Here is a 16,404-nt window from a genome sequence, read left to right as displayed (position 1 = left end):
GGCAGGACCCAGGCCCCACCTCCTCCGCTGCCACCCGCTGGCTGTGGGAGCGCCCCAGGCCCTGTGCTGCCCCCGGCCTGCTGGGTCAGAATGTGGGTGGGGGGCCTCCCTGCCGGTCCGCTCCCTCTGAATGTCTGGCTGTCTCTGACCTGCAGGCCTGGGCCCCCTTCGCTGAGAGGCAAGGCCCTTCCCCACAGCTCAGACCCAGCCCTGCCCCGGCCCCAGCCCGGAGGCCAAGCACAGCCCTGCCTGTGGTTGCAAGTCCAGCTTCGAAGGCGCACGAAGACAGGTCTGGGGGCTGCAGGGTGTTCCCCAGGGTCCCATGCTTGAACCCCCGGGGGACGGCGTAGGGGCAGAGAAGTCAGGGCTCTCCACACGCCAGCGGCTTCCAGCCCAGATGCCTTTAATCGACCTGATTCACGTGGGACTCAGGCACAGCGCCGGTGAGGCCGCTGGGCTGCGGGTGGCATGCGGGTTCCTGGCTCCAGGTGTCCTCACCACACAAAACTGTTGCTCTAATAAACTACTGGAATGCACACTTAATAGTGAAGAAATGCATCTTAGCCAAAGGGTCCTAAGGTTCCCTGGAGACGGGCCCTATGGAAGCAGAGGTTTGGTCCTGGGAGGTGTGCAGACGAGTCTGCGGAAGTCCCGCCGGAGGCTGCCCTACACTGTTCCTGGCAGGTCCCTGAAGTCACGGCAGCTCCAGTGGGGGCGGGGAGGGGGGCACGCCTCCCTGCGCGGGGCGGACAGCGGGGACAGGCTGCTCCTCCATCCGGGAGCAGGAGGAAGGGCTGGGGGCTTTGAGGGGCAGTGACTCGTGTCGGGGACAAGGGCACTGCACCCGCAGCCTTTCGGCCTGGCCCAGCCGCCCCGGGATCCCGAAGCCCCAGCACCTGGGCTCAGGGCCACCTGAGCTGTCCCCTCGCCCTGGCAGAGTAACCCCCCAGCTCAGCCTGTCCTGTGGGGGCTCCTTGTGACAGGACTGGGACCCCAGGAGGACTGTTTCTGGGGAGGGGAAGGTAAGGCCAAGCACCTTTGAAAGTAGGTTCAACGGAGGGACAGTGACGGGGGCGGGGAGGGGGCCTGGCCCCCAGGGCAGCACCCACGCGCCGGCCCGCGGCACCTAGGACAGCGAGGTGATGTTGGAACGCCCGCCGGGCGGCGCCATGATCTTCTGAGCCGTGCGTCGGGCGATGTGGTCATCGGCCTGAGATCCTGGGGAAATGGCGGGGGTGGAAGCGGCAGCTCGGGGAGGGGACACAGACAGGCTGGCCGCATCCTGAGCCCAGGACTGCAGAGCCCCCACTCCCCACACGCTCCCCGACGGCCATGGCTGAGGCCAGAGACTGGAGGTCAAGGTGGAACCTCCAAGAAGCCTGTCCAGAGGAGCACAGGCCAGGTGCGTCCTGTCCGTCCCTCCTGGGGGTCTTGCCCCGCATGGGACCCCTGATGGCCCAGGGCTACCCTAGCCTTTAAGACGACACTGCATTTCAAAGAGGATCTGGCCCTGGCCCTACGTCCCCAGGAGGGGAGCAGGGACTGCCGTCACCTCCCAGAGAGGGAGGAGACAGGACATCGGGGGTGGGTTGGCCTCCACCCAGGGGCTGGGGAGATGGAGGAGGGTCTGGCTCTGGTTTGCAGCGAGACCTGGGTGCTCAGTGCTTCCCTTAGAATCTGTGCCCCTCAGCATGCTGGGAGCACAGCCAAGACCCTGACCAGAGGCCCGAGCCTGGCGGCTGCACGCAAAGCCCACCCACCAGAGCCCCCACGGACCCAGACCCCTTCCTCACGCGCCTCACACGCAGCCCTGGGGCTGGGGCCCCGAGGGCGGGGAGGCTGGACTCCGTGGGGTCCTTGAGTCCCACAGAGGCTGGGCACCCCCAGGTTCAACTCACCAGACAGGCTGAACCCCGACTGGTGCAGGTTGCGAACAGGCGGGACTGAGATCTTCCCGGGGCAGGTTGCACGGGCCTGGGCGCCGCCCCCCGGCTTGGTGGGCACCATCACCTCGTGGACCGGCCCGTCGTAGAGGCCTCGGGGCACTCCGTGGATCTCCGCCAGCTGTGGGCCGAGGGGGCTGGGCGTGAGGGGGCGCTGGGCTGGCCCTCAGCGGAGGACGGGGGTCCCGGGAAGAAGAGGGCCTGGCCTGCTCCCCTCGCAGCTGGACGCCTAATGTGGGCGTCCCCCAAGTGCAGACACACACCTCCCTCCGCCTCCCTCCTACCCGTGTGGACACGCACCTCCCTGCTCCCTCCTACACACATGGACACACCCCTCCCCCTGCACGAGTGTGGGCACACCTTCCCGCACACCCCCCCCCCCAAACTGGGCAGCAGCGCCCTGAGCAGGAGGAGCTGCTCAGACGGGAGGCCCAGCAGAGGAGGCCTCATTCTGGGATCAAAAAGTGGCCCAGCAGTCACTGCCCCCTGAGCGCCCACTGCCCCGCGGTCTCCACGCGGCCCCCACGCAGGCCCCGCTCTGTCCCCAGGAAGCCCCGGGCCCTGTCCTCCACGAATGGCCCCCAAAGTCAGACACCCTTTCCTGGGGGGTTGCCCCCCATGACAGATGAACTGTCCGAGGGTTGAAGTAAAACCTTCAGAAATTCTTGTTTCCAGCTGGCAGCACCCTGGGGTTCGTGGTTCACACTCACGACCTTAGGCCTGAGCCCGCCCCTGGGGTCCTGACCTGACCCTGCCCTCAGCCGGGAGTCCCAGCGGGGCGGGGGCACAGGCAGGAGCGAGCGTGGGGTGTGGAGTCTGAGGACCTGGGTGTGCACCCGGCCCCACCACCCCGGGTGTGTGATGAGCTGGTCCCCTCTGCCTGCTCTGTGCGGTGGCTGCGCACGGGCTGGTCGGCCACCTCACAGAGCTGCCTGTGGCCGGCGCCCACGGGGGCCCTGGACCTCTCCCCTCGGCCGGGGTGCCCAGCCCTCGGCCCTGGCCCCTGCCTCTCGCCCTGCTCAAACCCTGGAGCACTCCCAGGTCAGACCTGAGGAGGCAGCCACGAGGGCCCTGCCAGCCTGAGCAGCGGGGTCTGGTTAGGACAGACTCCACTCTCCCAGGGAGAAACCCACGCACGCCTGGCCCCCAGGACCCGCTCACAGCCTGTCCCGAAAGCCACCCCTCGTCACCTCCAGTTCAGATACCCTAGAAAACTGGAAACAGGGCTGGGAAAAGCAAACCGGTGTGCACAGTAACCGCGTGTGCACGAGTGTGCTCGTGCCTGACTCGCCGCCCCTGCTGCACAGGGTCCGGGCGACACCCAGGCACCTGTCAGAGGCATCGGGCAGCTGGCCAAACCCTCATGGGAAGAAGGGCTCCCCACTTCCAAGTTCAGAGGCGCCGCTGCAAAGCACACGTCCTCAGTGCTGACTGTACCAAGGTGCGCGCCTGCTCACGGGCTCTCCCGGGAGGCCTCCGCCAGGTTTAGTGGACGTCGGCCTGGCGAGGGGCTACTAGGGGTCTTTATGTGCCTCGCTCCCATGCTATCTACGGCCACACGGGCTGCCTGGTAATGCAGCAGGCAAAACGCTGCTAAGCACGGCCGGGAGCAGTGGGGCCGCTGTGTTTTCCTGCCCAAGGCCGTCGGCAGACCCAGGGGAGCCCCGAAAGCTCCACGCCTGCCCGCCTGCCCAGCTCATGCCTTACCCTGTTGCGAGCCTTTATCCTCTTGTAGACAAAGTCCGGGAAGGTCTTCCGGGGGATGAAGCGGCCAGCCCCGGGGGTGACGAATAGGGCCCCGTCCTCCATCACCACCCGGCCCTGGCTGATGACCACCGTGGGGACTCCCCGGCACTCAACACCTTCAAAGGCGTTGTACTCCACGTTCTGGGGAGACAGTAGCCCTCAGCCCGGGGCTGGCCCGCGTCCTCACGTTCTCGGACCCCGCAGGCTGGGCGGGATTCAGGAGGAAGCCGTGTTCTCAGGAGCCCCGCGGGTTCCTGTGGAGCCTTCCCTCGGCCGGGGCAGGCCCCGCCCAGCGCCCTCCCCGCCCCGCTGCCCCTGCCCAGGAGCGCCGTGGCTCCCAGCCGGACCCCAGCCTGACCCCACATGGAACCTGCGTCTCTCACCAGGTTGTGGTTCTTGGCAGAGATGATTTTCGTGGCCCTGGGGTTCCATATAACCAGGTCAGCATCAGAGCCCACAGCCACCCGCCCCTTCCGTGGGTAGAAGTTAAAGATTTTGGCAGCATTCGTACTGGTCACGGCGACGAACTCATTCTCGTCCATCTTACCCGAGGCCTGGGAAGCAAGAAGGCCTGGGTGAGGGGAGGGAGGGCCTGGGTGACCCCACGTGGGGCTGCTCTTGGGGCTCTGGTGTGGAGGCGGTCCCTGTCCCCCAGGCCTCGGGCAGCATCAGAACCCGCTGCCTGCGAGTCGACGGGTCCATCTCAGTGACGCCTGCGGGTCTGGTCCTTCCTGGGCACGAGGCTGCTCACTAAGCAGGCAAGTCAACGCGGACATTTCCACAAAGATGTCCGTGTTCCTGAGGGACATGACAGTCCCCCTGGGGTGGCCAGGAACCAGGGTCAGGGCCTCAGGAAGGACTCAGGGCCAAGGTTGGGGGATGCAGACAGAGGCCCCCAGGTAGGGCCCTCCAAGTGAGATGGACGTCTGAGGAAATGGCAGGCCTTCTGGGGAGACCATGACGTCCCAGAGTGTAATTCTACTGGGGCAGGGACCCTGCTCCCCCAGGGCCATGTTAGGACCCCATCGTTGTGGGGTCTTTTCCAGGGGGACCAGAAACAAATGTCTGAGGAGCCCTGGATGGAGGGCAGGGTGCGACACCCTGGGGCCCACCCACTCCAAACTCTGCTCCACTCAGTGAATTCACTGGTCAAGTGACCTCCCTTTCTGATGAACGGGCAGAATTCCAGTGTGGAGGGGACCCCATGCCCCTACTTCTGCACCCACCACGCATTTCTCCCAGACCACGGACATGCGCTCTTCAATGCCGTTGGTGCCCTCGGGGATGAGTGTGAAGTTGTCCTTGCCGACAGCCTTCTGGGCAGTGGTGAAGGTGCAGTGGGCACTGCCCGTCACCTGCAGGTCCCCGCTGAGGAAAGCCAGGGTCAGAGGAGCCCAGGGGCCTGTCCTTCCTGACTGGCAAAGGCCCTGTTGGCTCCACTCTACCCCGAACCCGGGCCACACGGCCCATGGGGGCCAGAGGCTGTCAGAGAGGGCAGCGCTGGGGCCTGAGTGCAGGGCACTGGAGGGCAAGGACATCGGTGTGGATTCTCTGAATGGGAGAGGCCTGGAGCTGCAAGCGGCAGGGGTCAGGGCACTGGGGCCGCAGGGGCAGCTCCCTACCTGGACAGCAGGGAGGTGAGGTGGTCTGCCGTGGTGGGGTCCGGGTTGATAGGGGGCGATGTGACGAAGGCCGCGGCCTTGGCCCAGTTCTTGCTCCAGTAGTGCGAGCCGTCGGTGCCCAGGCTGGCGGTGATGGGCTCCCCAAACACAACCACCCCTGCGGTGAGGCAGTGAGAGGCACCGCGGCCCATGTGCGCCCAGACCCCAGCAGGGCCAGGCCTCAGCACGGTGCTGCTCACGCCCCAACTGCCCCTCTGCTTCCCGTCCCTGGATGGCTCATCCCCTGCTTCCGGGACACCCGGCCCGGGGCTCCCACAGTGGGTCCTCTGTACCCGCGCCCTCACACCCCTGCAGGGGGCCTGCAGAGAGACACCGCCAGCTGACTGCCCACCATGCCTGGACATGCCTGCATGCGTGGACTCTCTCACTGACCCACCGCCTCCTACCTGGGCCTCCGGGGCAGAGGGCACACGGCCTTGGTCCAGCCAGCCGGGCCCTGGGAGGCTGAGGACTGGGCTGACCCCAGCACCCCACCTGCCACGCTCACCTCTGCGCTTGGCTCGGGCCACCACGTCGGCCGCGCTCTTGCTCATGACCTTGGTGACGTACAGGGGACAGTTGGCCTGCTTGGCGATGGTGACGGCGCGGTACACGGCCTCAGCCTCCACCTGGGGACCAGGGTGCTCAGGCTCCACAAGGGCCCTGGGGCCCCTGACGGGGGGTGGGTGTGGCCCTGGGGCCCAGAAGGGGCACCCGGGGCGGGTGAGGCCCTCAGCCGGGGCTCGGTGCCCAGAATCTGGCTGACCCACCAGACCCAGGGTCGTCTAGCCTCGCAGAAAGGCCTCAGGGTCACAGCGGGGGTGGGGGGGTCTGACTCACACCTCCCAGGTGAGGGCAGCAGGATGACAGCCCTGCCCGGGCCAAGGGGCCAGCTCCCACCCCTGGTGTGGGGAGCGCTCCGAGCAGGTCACTCCTACCTCCTCGGGGTGGCTGAGCACGTGGCCCTCAGGGCCGGTGACGCCGAGCTCCAGCAGCCGCTTCTGCTCCTAAACACACACCGGAGTACCTCGTTCCAGCCGGGGAGCAGGGCCCAAGGGCCTCGCCTGGGCGCGAAGTCCACGGCCCAGGACCATGGCTCCCCCAGAGGGGTCCTGACTCCTGACCTCTTACGTGAGGCCTGAACTCCAAGATGAGCCCTGGGCCCTGACCTCTCAGGTGACCCCTGACCTCCTGACCTCTCATGTGAGTCCTGTTCCCCAAGATGAGCCCTGACTTCCAGGCCCCCAGAGTCACCAACCACAGAGAACTCAGAATGGAGCAGAGGGGTGACCTGGAAGGGGAGTGACTCCAGCTCCCTAAATTATGGGTGAGGGGACAGGGCTTGCAGAGGGGAAGACCTGGCCCAAGGCCGCAGGTCCCTGAGGGAGGGGACGAGACCCCCCAGCCTCGCTGCCCTGTGTCTCCCCAGTGGCTGCATGTCTGGGGTGATGTGGGGGTCTGCAGTTAGGGGTGGGGGCTGCTTCCTCCGCTGGCTCCCTCGTCCCAAGGGCCTGGGCCTCAGCCCCTCTAGTGGAAACGAGCTTCGGTGTGGAGAGTGTGGGAGCAGAACCCCCCCCCAGCACCGTGGGGTGTCCCCGCCGGCACTCTGCCCACGGTCCTGTATGCTGAGCTTGACCCTCGACGTTCCGCGGCCTCGGGCCCTGGAGTCACAGGCAGCGCCCATGCCCTGAACCCCAGGCGCCCCTCCCTGGCTGTCTCCACCTTCCTGTTGATCGCGGGTTGGGGCAGAGCCTGACCTGTTCCAGGAAGCCTCTCTGTGGGTCTCGAATGTCAGGGAAGTGTGCTGTGTGTGTGTGACCCCCCAGGAATCCCGGAACCTCCCTGGGGCCCCGCCTCGCCTGCACCCGTGGGCGCTGGAGCTGACAGGAAAACAAAGAGTGAGGGCAGAGGCCGAAAGCGCCCCTCCCACAGTTCTGGGCCGCAGGGAAGGTGGGAGTTGGGAGGGCTGTGACCGAGGACAGGACCACCAACCCAGCCCATGCGCACGTGGGCAGAAGGAACAGCTGCGGAGGGGCCTCAGCCCAGGGGGCGGAGGACACGGGAACCCTGGCCTCAGGATCCTCCACGCGGCCGCACTTTGGTTTGGGGGCATTTATGATAAGAAGTGTGATAATCATGGAAAAACCTACTATGGCCAAAGCCCCCGGGCTCCCTAACGCCCTTTGACCTGGGAAGCTATCTACTGGCTCAGGTTCAAGGCTCCCTCCCTCAGGTTCTCGGGATCAGCGCTCACGCCCGAGTGATCGCCCGCACCTCCTCCACGATGTCCCCATTCTCTGCATGCACTTGGGCCACGGCTCCCAGGTCCCGGATGACGCTGAAGATCTCGTACATCTAGGGAGAGAGGCGCCCGGCACGTGGGGCCACGTCTCCCGGCAGCAGCCCGAGATGCCTGCTTGTCCCCCTCCCGGCACCCGGCCTTACCTGGCCGTCTGTGCACTGGTACCTGTCCTTGTACGCCATGAAGACCAGGAAGGAGTTCACGCCTGGAGGGGAGGCAGGAGGGTCTCAGAGGGGCGGTGGGTGGTGGCCCTCCCTGGGAGCAGGGAGGTGCTCACCAGCCAGTAGGCAGCCCTCGGGCCCTCGGCCCTCCTGACCAGCAGGAACAGGGGATGGAATCAGCCCAGCCCCCTTGCTCCTGTGCTCTGGGGTCAAGAACCAATTGTTCCCCGTTGGGAAGCGCAGGTCAGACCCCTCACAGCCCCTCACTAACGCCCCCATGGCCCCCGACTCCTGCACCATCATTAGCCCCTCACACCCCCAACAGACTCTCCTCAGGCCCCTCCCCCCACCCCGCGGCCAGCACGTGCCCGTCCTGGCCTCCCAGCCCACGTAGGCCCTGACCCTCCCTCCGCCTCCTGGCTGGAAGCTACAACCACGTTCGAAGTTGATCACCAGGGATCAGTTATGACACCCATCTAACTTCTATCAAGTCCACTATAAACTCTGGTGTGGTTTTAGATTCAGGACTTTTGATTTAAAAAAAAAATTAAGCCGTGTTTATAAACAGTCCTATTTCAGCAGAGGCAGCGATGGGGTCAGCGGGGCTAAGCCATTCTCCTTCTAAGGGGTCTTCAGGTGCTAGGGAGACGCAGAGCACCTTTCCCTCACCCAGGGCTGAGGAACAAGTGGGCCCCGGTGGCAGCTGTGACTGGCTGTCCTCTTGTAAGGAGAACGGCCACAGGACGCACCCCCAGACACAGGACACAGGTGACCTCTCAGTCCAGACCCTTGTGGGGTAGACTAGGCCCTCAAATTGCTCTTGTCCAACTGCCCCTAGTTCCCGGCCACCCGCCCTGGGTCAGATGGACAAGAGCCCACCCGAGGCCGGAAGAGCCCAGGCCCTGCAGCCGCCCCGACTCAGCCGCAGCCCCGCTCACCCTTGTCCTTGACCAGCGCCTCCAGCTCCTCCCTGATGCTCTCGTGCCAGCGCGGAAGGTCCACGTGCAGGGAGTAGTCACAGCAGGCCCCGCTGTCCGCGCGCTCCCGCCACTGCTCGTAGGCGGCCAGCAGGCTCACGCCCACGTCAGGGAACACGTGGTCCACTGTGGGGGACGGCATGGTCAGCGGAGCCCCCACCCCGGCCACGGGGAACCACCTGGGTCTCCGGGGGAGAGCGGTTTCCTATTCCAGGGGACCAGGGAATGTGTTTGAGGAAAGCAGAGGAGAGGCTTCGCACCTTGAGTGGGGCTGGGGCTGCTGTGGACCTGCCTTACTTGTGGCCAAAGGGCGGAAAGAGGAGGTCCTCACTTCCTGATGGAAACACCCCAAAGAGACAGTGCCAGTTAAGGGCCTTAACCTTCAACACAGGCCTGGCTGGACGGGGAGGGGAGGCGCCGCTGTCCGTGGTGCTGGACCTGTGACCCTGCCCAAACGGTGCTCGGGACTGATTTCCCTCGTGCCTCACTGACCGCACACCCCTTGAACAGTGCTACCCAATCCCCGGGGAAACTGGGGGTGCACGTGGCCACTGCACTGTCCTGCCACTCTGCTGGCAACCTCACATCCAATGTCCAAACACCACCTGCGGCATCTGCCAGGTGCAGGGAAAGAATTCAGAATGGAGCTGCTGATGGGAAGGCACACTCATCCTGAGGTTACCGGTAAATGCCATGCCTTCCTCCAGCACACCCTCACGCAGGCCCGCCTGCATCCCACAGCTCAGATGGCCAATCCAGGGCCCCGCCCTGTGGGGGGTCACAGCTCCAGCCTGGGGCTGCAGCATCTCTGTCTGTCCTCACATGACACCTGCCGACTTGCCTCAGCACTGGCAGGAGTGGGTGGCATAACCACAAATACGTCCTGCTCGGCCTGGGCCCCCAGTGGTAGGCAGGACCAAGGGTCTGACATGACGCATCTCCTTAGTCAAACTAGAAGGTGGACCATTGTTGTGCCCCCCCAACTTCAGAGTTCAGTAAGCCACACTGGGTCGTGATTTTGCAATGCCTAAATGTCACTCGTGAAGTAGCACGGAGCCCCCAGAGCAGCCCTTCCCGGCGGCAGCAGTGACGGCATTCACCACGTGCTGAGCACAGCAAGGCAACGACGTGCGCTGCCTCCAGGGAGGGCAGCCACTTCCTCCTGCCTGACAGAGCAGGAGAGTGTGTGGAGTTGCCTGAAGTCACACAGCAGGGCTGTGGTGCAGCCAGGGCTCCACTGGGTCCGTCAGACCAGGTATCTGTACTTGGCACTGCTGGGCTGATGGCACTCAAGCCCGCGGGAGAAGGGGCTGTGTGCTGGTGGCTCGTCCTGGCCCGAGCTGACCACGAGCAAGTTCCTGGTGGGCAAGTGAATTCACCTTGTAGGCTGTTCCCTGGGGCTTCTCTGCTGAGTTCAGAGCGTTTTTCGAGCAGAAGCAGGTTAGGCCGTGCTCGAGCCTGGCACAGAGCCGGCACCAAAAAAACCGTACCTCTGGGGTTATTGATAGGATAACAGTATTTTTGTCATCCTTCTCCCCAAAACACAGCCTCTGTCTTTAGCTCTTCTTGACAGGGGAGGAAGTTTCTGCAAATCAGCCTCAGACGTATGAGGTTTGGGGGTAAAGGTGTCTGACATTTCAGGCAACACAACCCCTGCACTTCTCCGAGGCACCTGGGTTGTCCAAACCTAGTCCTTGGCCAGCTGCTAGCTCCCCAGGAAATAATAAATTCCTGGGCACACATCCATCTGCTCCTGTGGAAATCCCAGGAGCATTCCAGAGCTGGCCAAGGCAGCATGACTCAGAATGAGGAACAGGTCTAATGAGCAGACACTCGAGGAGCCCTGGAGCGAGGCGTGGCAAAGAGAAACAGATCTGAGTGGACACCATTGGGCAAGGTTCTCCCTGTGACACCTGGGCCATAGGACCGGGGTGTGGGAGGATGCTCGCCCACGGGAGACACTCACGTATCATGGTGGTCCCTCCTGCTAGGGCTGCCTTGGTCCCCTGGCAGAAGTCGTCAGCTGGGGTCATGCCCATGACTGGCATCTGCAACCTCGTGTGGACGTCGACTCCACCTGGCAGGACCATCAGGCCGTGGGCATCGATGGTTTTGATGCCCCCAGGGACGATGAGGTTTTCTCCAATTTGTCTGAAAGCAACAGAGAGCTCCCTGTTAGGAGGAGCCTGGATCGAGCCTGAATGGCCCCCTGGCCACGCTGCGGCACTGGGCAGCTCGCACTCGGGCTCCTGTCCTTGAGGGAAAGGGCAGTACGGCCAAGACATGAGTGGCCCGGCCCCTGGAGACTGTCAGCGAGTGAGACAGCCTCTCAGCGGCTTGGGACGGTCAACACGGGGACCCGGCCCTGTGTGTCCACTTACGTGTCCACTTGCTGCTTTACTGACCAGAGGCTGCAGCTGCTCGACAGATACAAGCAGAGAAGCCAACAGGTGTGGTCTGTCAGTGTGTATTAAGCACCTACTGTGGCCCCAGTCGTACTGAGGCTGTGACAACGAACAAGGAAGCCACTGTCCTGCTCTCAGCCCTCACTGCAGGCTCAGCTGGGGGGAGCTGTTTCCAGGGAATGAGGTTTTGGGAAAGAAAACAAGCACCCACGTGGATCTCACCTGGAAGTGGACTTGGGTGAGTGTGGGGTCAGTGTGCACGCGTTTGACCTGTGAAGACAGCTGAGGCAGAAACTTACTTTATCAAACCGTCCTCCACATAGAGATCCGCGTGAAAGGACTGGTCATCATTGACGATCCTCCCACCTCGGATCAGAAGGCGGTCACTCTGTTAGAAACAGAGAGATGGGTAAGTTTCCTCCACACTGAGTGACCCAACAGCACCGTTGGTACAACCTTTATTCTGGAATCAGGACTGAAACGTTCGGGCACAACTGTGTGTGTGAAATCCAGCACAGGGCCTGTACAGTTTGCCACCCCTAGAGGGGCAGAGGCTGCCCTGGGGCAGTGGCTTTCGCGGGCGGCTGCCCACAGGCCCTGTACACGCCCTGCACCAAAGGGTCAGGCAGTCTGGGCTTGCCAAAGGCACAGGGATCAATGAACCAGGAAGCTTCCCGCTTCGCCAAGGCCAAGCCCACATCCATGTGAGCAGCAGTGAAATGGATCATGTTCACATCTTCACGCGTGTCACCCAATTCACAAAGCCCAGGCCGAGGGGGAAGATGGACAGCGTCTTACACGTCCTGCTGGCCTGGAGGCTCTGCCCTCCTTGTCCACCCACACTGAGGCAGCTCCAGCTGACAGCTAGGCTGGGTTTGTACCAGAATCTCTGTGGCCTAAAATGGTGCTGGGAGGCAGGGTCCTACCCTGGAGGGTGACAGACTGTGAGGAGAAAGCACACACTGGCTGTCAGAGACTGTGACAAACACAAGAGCACAAATGGGGTGACTGGACAGGGTGATGGGAGATGAGGCACAGTTGCCTCACAGACAAAGAAGGGCCTGTTTGAGGGGCTAACACTGGGCTGACACAGCGCTCCAGGCCAGGGAGCAGTTCGTGCAAAGGCCCTGAGGCAGGAAAGAGCCTGGCTGATTTAGGGCATGAGAGGAAACTGGGGACCCAAACCTTCTGAGGGGAGGCAGGTGGGCTGGGACTTGCTGGGTTTGGGGAGACGATGGGCTGCCACTGCGGGGGGCGTTAAGTTGGGGTTTAAGCATAGTGTGATGTTAAAGAGATCACGCTGGCCTGTGTAGCAAGTAGACTGTTCTAGGATGGAAACAGGGCCATCGCTAGAGTGGTTTCTGATGGAGCTCTGGTGAGATGAGGGCCCGGGGCCGGGGCCAGGGCCATGGGACCAATGTGGCAGACTCCAGAGAGGCTGGGCATCAGGCAGTTCAGGCTGATGGACAGGCCATGGGGTGCAGGGCCAGGAAGACACTGGGGTGACCGCAGGTTCTGGTGCTGCCTGGAGGCAGCCTGAGTGGGTGAACAAAGCGTCAGCCAGTGAGGACAGCTCTGCAGGGCACCTCCACACAGGAAGCTGCGGCCCCGGGCAGCTGCTGACCTTCGCTCTGCAGCCATAAACCCACTTCTAATGGTCTGGGAGGGGAGGAGTGAGGCAGAGTGGGTGCCAGTAGCAGAAACCTGCCTGGTCGTCCGGGGCGATGGTCTGACCCCAGGGGAGAAAGATGGAGAGAAACAGGAAAGGGAGCAGAACAGCCACACGCAGAGGGACGTGGGCAAGAACCCAGCCTTGCAGACATCTCCTTCTGTGACCCTGCCTGAGCCTCACTGCTCCCTGGGACTCGACCAGACAGGAGTGACCGCTGACTTCACAGGGGGGCTGGCCCCCAGGTGCCCACCCCGAGGCCAGGCCAGGGATCTAGCCAGGGGCTCTGGCATGCCACACACTATCAGCTTGATGCCAAGAGAATCAAACTGTGCAGTGCACTTAGCAGAACTTGAAGAGGCTGCCGAGATGATAAATAATTCACTGCTTATGAGTCTTATGACATCATTCTCTGTTCTTATCAACATCTAACGTTTTGGACTGAATTCTCAGATTTCTACTGACTAAAGGTAAAACCACCACCCCACAGTCTACCAAAGGGTGGCCAACTGTGCCACAGGCCAAACACAGCCCTCGACCAGTCCCTGTACAGCCTGGAGTCAAGAATAGCTTGCATATCATACTGGCTGAAAGATATCAAAAGAAGAGTATTTCAAGACTCATAAAAATTATATGAAGTTCACATTTCAATGTCCATAGTTAAAATTCTACTGGAGCAGTCACACCCGTTCATTTCCATGCCACCTAGGACTGCTCTTCCTCAGAGCTGAATAGTTGCACCAGAAACAGTATGGCCCACAAAGCTGAAAATACACACTGTGTGAGCCACTGTGCAAGTCTGCTGACTCCTGGTCTACAAGGAGGCCCGACCCAGCGGCCTGGGCCTCTCCCCGCTGGATCCCACAGAGCCTCACAGCCCAGTGCCCTGGGGCTGGCTGGGCCCTAGGCCCAGCCCTGACTGGCACTCACAGTGAGCCATCTTGCCCATCTTCTAAGCCAGATCCTGCCTGCCTCCTCCCCTCCACCCCACAGTGTCCCCACTTTGACACCCCCCCCACCAGTGGACCAACTCATGCTCAAAGTCCAAAAAGAGGAATAAGAAGGCTTTGGGCAGGAAGAGACTGTGGTCCCCTGTTCAAGCCCCACGCCCCACCCCCAGTTTTCAGACACCTGGATTCAGAATCTGGGAGCCTCGTGGAGGGGAGTGTTGGAACCAAGAAGGAAATACAGCAGAGATGGGGTGGAAGTTCCTCTAAACCAGCCGACTTGTGTCTGACCCACCTGAGATGGGATCATCTCCCCCCCTGCACCTGGAGGGCTTCCTGCATGAGGGTGGACCCTGGGCCAGCCTTGAGGCATGACCCCCTGCGGTACGCAGAGGAGGGGGCTCCTTTCTTCCTAAGTGTGTAGGGAAGTGGGCCAGAAATCCCACGGACCCCATCGCCCTCCCGCTGAGGCAAAGTGCAGAGTTAGGTTTGAATCCGCGGGCTCCCAGGCACGGTCCAGTTGGCGCCAGGCTCTCGCTTCCCTCCCTCGGCTGGGCTCCGGGCTGCCTGGAGGGGCCAGCTTTGTTTCCTGGCCGCGCAGGGCGGACGGTCAACCTCCCCGACCCGTGCGTGTGGGTGTTGGAGGGGGTCCGCCCGAGAGCAGGGCTGCCGAGGCGCCTGCTCAGCGGCTAGTGAGCGCTCATCTCTCCGGGGAACTCCGAACCCCGGCTCCACGGAGGGATTCGCGCCGCCAGGGGCTCCGGGCCGAGCGGCCGGGCTGAGCTGCTTTGTCTCGGACAAAGAACTCCCGGCGCGGCGGCGGCGCGGTCTAGGGGGCGGATGGCCGGCGGGCTGCGCGGGGAAAGGCATCTCTGCGCCTCGAGGCCAAAGGAGGCTGGGCTGGCGGTGCCAACAAAGGGCCGCAGCGCCCGCCAATCCTTAAGAAGAGCTCCCAGAGAGGCCGGCCACCGCGGGCAGGGAGGCACGCCTGTGCTTTAGCAAGCAGGTCTTCCCCGCACCCGCCCTCAACCCCCGGGCTCCGCGCCCTCCCCTGGCGCAGAGGAGGTCCGGCCAAGCCGGCAGGGCCTGAGCCTGGGCCTGTGCGCGGGATCTGTAAGGCGGTGCAGCGCGGCGCTCGCGGGAGCGCGGGAAGGAGCCGGGGGAAAGGGACAGCCCTGGGACAGGGCCAAGCATGGGGGCTGGACCTCGCGGGCAGGGGGCAGGCGCGAGGCCGGGAGGGACCTCCCCGCAGCCTGGAGGCCAGGTCCGGCCTGAGGCAGTGGGCAGGGGGCGCGGAGTGGCTGCCGGGAGCGGAGCTCACCGTGATCCGGGGGATGCTCTTCTTGCCCTGAAAAGACATCTTGCTCCTCCGGCCGGCGCCGCCGGCTCGGTCGGCCCGCGCGGCCTGGCTCAGGCGGGGCGGGCCTGGGGGTCCTCGGTAGGGGGTGCAGGAGCTGGGCCGCGCAGGGGACGCGCAGAGCCCAGGCGTGTACGTGGGGGCGCCGGGCGTCTGAGTGGGAGCGCGCTGGGCCGCGCGGCTCCGTTACCGGCCCCGCCCCCGGCTCAGCCCCGCCCCCGACCCGCAGCTGCTCCTGTTTTCAAGCCCCGCCCCGTCCGGGCTCTGCAATGGTCCCCTTACCCCAGCCCTACGAGTGAGCTGCGGCCAAGGGCCTGGCCCCACGAGGACCGCGACGCAAACGCGTGCTGGACGGGAAGGGGGAGAGGGTTGCAGAAGGTCATGACCAGTATATGTGCGGAGTTTGCAACCAGGAAGGAGGGTGGGAGAGGTCCAGCAACGTCGTGCCAGGCCCCTCTTCGCCCCTGGCCAGCCACGGATCCACCACCAGCCCCTTGGTGACCCGAGGCACCAAAGGCCACGGGGATTGAATCCAATCTCAAGTCCAGGCTTATGCGCTCCGGAAGCTGGACTCTGTCTGGAAAGATGTGTCAGGTCAAAGCCTAGCTCCTTCGAGGCTGGCCCAGGGCAGGGATTGGAACTCCAGGCTGGCCGGGGACCGGCAGTGGAGACGCCTCATTGTGAGGCTGCTCCAGGGCCAGCTCCGGGAAACTTGAGGGACAGAGGGAGGTTGGAGAGACACAGAAGGGACAGAAAGAGACCCAGAGAGACACAGAGAAAGAGACAGCTCCTCAAGGCCTGGGACGGACCAGAGAAGCAGAACCAGGGCAGGAGAGTCAGGACCTTAGGGCGGGGCCTGAGGAAGGCGGTGCATGATAGAGTTCAGGCCCAGACTCGGCCAGTCAGGGAGAGGAAGGCCCCGCCACGGGCCCTTGCGTCCCCTTGGAGGAGCTAGGTGGTTGTGCAAGAGTACGAGCCCCTGGTCCGTGCCCCCAGTGGCCTCCCGTCATGGGTATTCAGCGTGTCGAGGAGTCCGGGCCCGCATCCCCCTCTCACTGGCCCCTATGCCGGCCCCTCTCTGCACTGCGACCACTACCTGCGGTTGGCCGCGGGCCTGGGCCGCGCTGGACCTCTCTGGGAGACTTGCCGCAGCCTCTGGGCCGTGTCTGTCTGGCTCGCCGGGTCCCTCCGGGTCGCCGCGTGGCCAGCTGTAGGGCTCTCCTGCTCGCGGACCCC

General features: G+C 63.7%; 1 protein-coding gene across 1 annotated transcript; it reads right to left on the bottom strand.

Moving 5' to 3' along the window:
* Positions 1–392: 392 nt before the first annotated feature.
* On the bottom strand, positions 393–15,304 carry DPYSL4 (dihydropyrimidinase like 4). Its single transcript, XM_072972138.1, has 14 exons — positions 15,133–15,304; positions 11,495–11,583; positions 10,757–10,941; positions 8,752–8,916; positions 7,796–7,857; positions 7,625–7,705; positions 6,289–6,357; positions 5,859–5,979; positions 5,312–5,468; positions 4,916–5,057; positions 4,073–4,243; positions 3,651–3,830; positions 1,899–2,064; positions 393–1,218 (listed from the first exon to the last, which is right to left on the bottom strand). Exons 1-14 carry the CDS (start codon positions 15,169–15,171, stop codon positions 1,127–1,129), a joined length of 1,719 nt encoding a protein of 572 aa, XP_072828239.1. The 5' UTR covers positions 15,172–15,304; the 3' UTR covers positions 393–1,126.
* Positions 15,305–16,404: the final 1,100 nt, after the last annotated feature.

The sequence above is a fragment of the Vicugna pacos genome, chromosome 11 (genome assembly GCF_048564905.1).
Source record: "Vicugna pacos chromosome 11, VicPac4, whole genome shotgun sequence".
Lineage (NCBI taxonomy): Eukaryota > Metazoa > Chordata > Mammalia > Artiodactyla > Camelidae > Vicugna > Vicugna pacos.
Note: the sequence above shows the minus strand (reverse complement) of the source record. Positions and strands in the feature narration are given on the sequence as shown.